Genomic DNA, 5871 nt, shown 5'->3' on the forward strand with positions numbered 1-5871 from the left:
TTCTGGTCTCCTTCCTATCGGAAAGATGTTGTGAAACTTGAAAGGGTTCAGAAAAGATTTACAAGGATGTTGCCAGGGTTGGAGGATCTGAGCTAGTGTCCTTCCAATTAAACCTGTTGGACTATAACATGGTGTTGTGTGATTTTTAACTTTGTACACCCCAGTCCAACACCAGCATCTCCGAATCATGATGGGCATGGATAGGATAAATAGACAAAGTCTTTTCCCTGGGGTCAGGGAGTCCAGAACTAGAGGGCATAGGTTTAGGGTGAGAGGGGAAAGATACAAATGTCAGTTATAAATTACACTTCTTTAATCCAAAGATTTTCCCCTTCAGAAATAAGTCTCAAATGAGAACTTCAACTTTAATAAATTACAATCTCAGTCAATGCTGAAGATGCCAAATTTACTTTCAGGAGTGCAGAGGCTGAACAGGCTGGGGCTGTTTTCCCTGGAGCATCGGAGGCTGGGGGGCAACCTTATAGAGGTTTACAAAATTATGAGGGGCATTCAAAGTTAAAAATCACACAACACCAGGTTATAGTCCAACAGGTTTAATTGGAAGCACACTAGCTTTCGGAGCGACGCTCCTTCATCAGGTGATTGTGGAGGGCTCGATCGTAACACAGAATTTATAGCAAAAATACGATCGAGCCCTCCACAATCACCTGATGAAGGAGCGTCGCTCCGAAAGCTAGTGTCCTTCCAATTAAACCAGTTGGACTATAACCTGGTGTTGTGTGATTTTTAACTTTGTACACCCCAGTCCAACACCGACATCTCCGAATCATGAGGGCCATGGATAGGATAAATAGACAAAGTCTTTTCCCTGGGGTCAGGGAGTCCAGAACTAGAGGGCATAGGTTTAGGGTGAGAGGGGAAAGATATAAAAGAGACCTAAGGGGCAACATTTTCACACAGAGGGTGGTACGTGTATGGAATGAGCTGCCAGAGGAAGTGGTGGAGGTTGGTATAATTATAACATTTAAAAGACGTCTGAATGGGTATATGAATAGGAAGGGTTTAGAAGGATATGGGCTAAATGCTGGCAATTGGGCCTAGATTTATTTTGGATATCTGGTCAGCATCGACAAGTTGGACCAAGGAGTCTATTTCCGTTTTGCACATAAGAACAAGGAACAAGGAAAATTTACAGCCCAGTAACAGGCCCTTTGGCTCTCCAAACCTGAGCCGATCCAAATCCACTGTCTAAACCTATAGCCCAATTCCTAAGCATTTGTATCCCTCTGCTCCCTATCTACTCATGCATCTGTCCAGATGCACCTTAAATGAATCTACCATGCCTGCCTCTACCACCTCTGCTGACAACGCGTTCCAAATGCCCACCACCATCTGTGTGAAGTACTTGCAGATTGTATCCCCCTTAAACTTTTCAGCTCTCGCCTCAAAAGTATGACCTCTCGTTATTGAATCCTTCACCCTGGGAAAAAGCTTATCTCTATCCACCTTGTCTATACCCTTCGTGATTTTGTAAACCTCGATCAGGTCCCCTCTCAATCTCCTTTTTTCTAATGAAAACAAACCTAACCTACTCAACGTCTCTTCATAGCTAGCACTTTCCATACCAAGCAACATCCTCGTAAACCTTCTCTGCACCCTCTCCAAAGCGTCCATATCCTTTTGGTAACATGGTGACCAGAACTGTACACAGTATTCTAAATGCGGCCGAACCAATGTCTTGTACAATTTAAACATGACCTGCCAACTCTTATACTCAATACCCCATCTGATGAAGGCATATCTCAATGGCTCTATGTGATCATGTATGCAATTTTTTAAAAAAGTGCACCAGTTATCAGCCTTTGCAAATTCATTCAACTTTACATTTAATATGAAACATCACTTATACAATCTTTGTAATTTATACAAATGTCAGTTATAAATTACACTTCTTTAATCCAAAGATTTTCCCCTTCAGAAATAAGTCTCAAATGAGAACTTCAACTTTAATAAATTACAATCTCAGTCAATGCTGAAGATGCCAAATTTACTTTCAGGAGTGCAGTTTTACCAGATAAAGTAATAGTTATATGGAAAATATATGAACATTTTACAGTACAGTCACACAAGTGGCTTGGTGTCATGTTCTATAGTGTCTTAATAAATAAATAAAACCATACCTACAATTGGAAGTAAATCTTTGAGGCTGATAGATCAAAAACACCTCAACAGACAAATCACAGAAAGGATAGGACATCCGAAAAAGGACCAGCTATTTCGGGAGCAATGAACATTGTTGAGATAGAATAAGGAATACTTGACAAGAACAGTCTACATATAGGATCAGCCAATGAAAGAAATCTAGTGATTGGACAGACTAGCACAATGATAAATGGGCTGTTCTGCTGCCATATCTTTGCAGTTTTGACCCCTTTCCAAAGATCAGTAGTAATTCCAAGGTCAACCCTATTGAGCTGGCCAATGCTACTGAAGGGATTTGCTCATAGTTTCAACTTGTTTACGACAGGAATTGGGAGAACCTCGTGAAGCTTCGCCACCTCTTCACCAACCACAAGTTTTACCCACTCAGGTTGGAAATTTCCCTTAAATCCCACAAACGCCAGTTTATCTGAAACAAGAGAAACAGCTGTTAAAGTCTAAACTGTGTTGTTTCTGAGCAGCAGTTATCTACAGACAAAATAAGTGACATGCATTTATTCTGGTCTAAAACATCCCTCAGCAGGGCTGATCTCAACTATGCGAAAGGTTAAAATGTGTGATAGAAGATTGGTAGCTCATTAACAATTGGAGGTGGTGTGGTGGTGCACCAATTTTACACTCACAAAGTTATGAACTAGTCTACTGACTCAATGATTCACAATAAATCGTTTGAACTTTGAAAGTTTGGTCATTGCTCTGATTTTGAAAGATGCAGCAGTCACTTTAATTTACAGTGAGGGCCCTCAATGAACTGCGTCGTCAGTGACGGGAACCGACATTGACCAGGACACCACAGAGCAGTCCTGCTTTTCTGCAACATCATGGCCTGGAACATTGTGTCCACTTAAACAGGAAGAAGGAGACCCCGATTCAATGGGAAGATGGCAAGAGGCAGACAGAAGGAAGAGGGGATTGACTGTTGGGGTTGGGAGGGGAGACAATTGGAGGTAGAGTGTAGAGTGGACAGAATAGCGACTGGCGGTTGACTGGACATGGGAGGGGAGAGGATGGGATAGGGAGCAGACTGTGTGCAGAATGGGGGAGATAATCAGGACATGGTGTGGGAGTGATATCAGGGGAGGCTGGGCAGGAGGCATGGCAAGTGGAGGTTGTTGTGGATGTGAAGAATTATGAAGAGTAGAGAAGGTTCTCCTACTAGTGCCAGTCAATTATCTACTGCCTATCTAATGCTCTCAGACTATTTTATATTCAGCATTCAGTGGTCCCTTTAAGAAGGAGCTTAGTACCAGTTAGAGCTGGCTCATGACCAGGGCTGAATATACAGGTCTCAACCAAGACAGGCAAGATTTCAAATGCCTTTACAGAAAGGGAGTGGGTCTCAATTCTGTTAAATTGGTTACTGCTGTGCTGTAACACAGGGGCAAAGAGGGTGAATTTTTAGCTATTTTCAGTGACTGGGCAAATCCAGGACAATGGGACTTGATATCAAAGTTAGGGATTGGCCAATTTGAAGTGAAAGCAGGAAGCCCTTCTCCTACACCCAGACAACGTGGAACTTGGAACGCTCTCCTCAGGAGCCAGTGGATAATGTGAATCAACTGACGGAGACAGCCTTCAGTGCCGGGGATTAGAGATAAAGAAGATTCAAGGGACCAGTGCAGGAATCCTCACATTAACTATGGAACTGAAACCCTGAGCATTGTGGATCTGATTGAGTAATATTTCCCAGTGTGAAAAGCAAGTTTAAAGAAAGGTTACACTGGGGCATCCATTCTGATGTATATAAAACCATTCCATGTCACTCGACAGTTTGGGGTTTATTCCTTTTTTTCTGCTGTGGAGACTAGAATATAGTAAAATAGAGGTCAGAAACCATCACCAGATGTCAGTCACTGCACATTAAAACACTACAGGACATTTTCAAAAGTTATAGCTAAACATTTCCTCTGAAAGGATATAGCAGATGTGGATGTGAAAGAATAAATTACATGCCCCACAATTCACTGACTGAGCAAATGAGGCCTCCTAGTGTCAAATTATAAGTATTGCAATTGTTCCAACATCTCGATTGAGCAAATCACCATCATTAACTATTCTGCAGCAGATGAGATCTTGAAAAGCAAATTGCGAAAAGGAAGGAATGGTCAGAATACCAGTTACTAGGAAGTTATTACATCAACAAGGGACCACTGAGCTTGACGGAGTGCGAGAAAGGTTCTGAAATTGGGAAGCTGTCGTATCACAGCTCCTGGGACAAAGGCTGAGTTTCAGAAGTCCAACTCTATGGATCCTCTGGATTTTCCATTGCTATGGCAGGTGCCTCTGTTCCCGGAAATTTGGCCAGTTGGCCAGAGGGAGGGGTATCGGGTGAGCCACACCTTACGATTATGCAGTATGGTGGAGGCAGAGGAGGAGGGAGGCTGCAGGCTACATGCCACAGAGCTCAGATCTTCACCCTTGCAGGACTGACAGAAAGCCGTGGCTAGGGAATGAGTCTCTAAGGCAAATCCGGAGGATGCACCATCCTAAACCCCCCCCCGCTACAAATGTGAGACTCACTTCTCATCTGAAATAAGGCAGAGCAGCATTCCTTCACTGGGTCACCTTGTCATACAATAAATGGAGGCACAACTAAACAGTTGAACTTGCTTTCCAAAGTGTCTTTCATATGAATTGTGAAGAGAATTAGGCCTTTTAAATGCTGTAATTGTACCAGCCTCCACCACTTCCTCTGGCAGCTCATTCCATACATGCACCACCCTCTACATGAAAAGGTTGCCCCTTAGGTCCCTTTTAAGTCTTTCACCTCTCACCCTAAATCTATGTCCTCTAGCTCTGGACTCCCCTATCCATGTCCCTCATGATTTTATAAACCTCTAAGATCACCCCATAGCCTCTGACGCTCCAGGGAAAACAGCCCCAGTCTATTTAGGTTCATTGAATATTTTTAAGGCAGCGATGGATAGACTCGGGTTAGGTACGGAATTGAGGATTATCAGGGTAGATGGGAATGTGGAATTCAAAACAGAAACAGATCAGCCATGATGTCTTTGAATGTTGTTGGGTCGAATGACCTCAATTTACTCATATTCTGTACTCGGTTAATAATTTCTCAAACTTTGCCCAGCAACACCTGCTGGACGAAACCAAGAAAAATCGTTTCACTTTAAAACATAACGTCCAAGTAAACTGCTTCTAATGGGAACAATCTCTAAAAGACTGTGTAATCGATAACAAGCTCACAGCACAATATGTTTTTAAAAATCAGTAAGTACCCTTTAGTTTAACATTGGTGGCTCCAAGCTGGGTCAGAACTCTGTTCCAAGGTCTTTCTGAAATTATTTGTCCTTTAGATGTTATCAGAGTGATGGAGCTAGAATTAAACAGATCCCAGTATTGATCATTACAATAGCACAAATTGGATTATATCTACACATTTCTATAAATCAAAGGAATATATTGTAAGAACAATGCTTCGACAGATTGCTTATTCCCAAAAACAATGCACCAGGTTTCATTGAATAGATTACATTCAATTGAAATTAGCAGCACATGATAGCATTTCACACCTTGACAATGGAAGCACGCAATGGGAATTTGGAGAGGGATTAGATTAGATTTAGATTAGATTAGATTACTTTACAGTGTGGAAACAGGCCCTTCGGCCCAACAAGTCCACACCGCCCCGCCGAAGCGCAACCCACCCATAACTCTACATTTACCCCTTAC

General features: G+C 42.4%; 1 protein-coding gene across 1 annotated transcript in view; it reads right to left on the reverse strand.

Moving 5' to 3' along the window:
- Positions 1–1822: 1822 nt before the first annotated feature.
- The window catches only part of LOC122540857 (cell migration inducing hyaluronidase 1), a 289057-nt gene continuing 285008 nt past the window's right edge, over positions 1823–5871 (reverse strand). Inside the window, exons 29-30 of the mRNA XM_043677069.1 lie at positions 5418–5515; positions 1823–2590 (exon numbers count right to left, since the gene is read on the reverse strand). Of these exons, the coding sequence (XP_043533004.1) occupies positions 2463–2590; positions 5418–5515 (226 nt within the window). The 3' untranslated portion in view covers positions 1823–2462. The remainder of the gene's footprint in view (positions 2591–5417; positions 5516–5871) is intronic.

Source organism: Chiloscyllium plagiosum, chromosome 36, assembly GCF_004010195.1.
Source record: "Chiloscyllium plagiosum isolate BGI_BamShark_2017 chromosome 36, ASM401019v2, whole genome shotgun sequence".
In the NCBI taxonomy this organism is placed as follows: Eukaryota; Metazoa; Chordata; class Chondrichthyes; order Orectolobiformes; family Hemiscylliidae; genus Chiloscyllium; species Chiloscyllium plagiosum.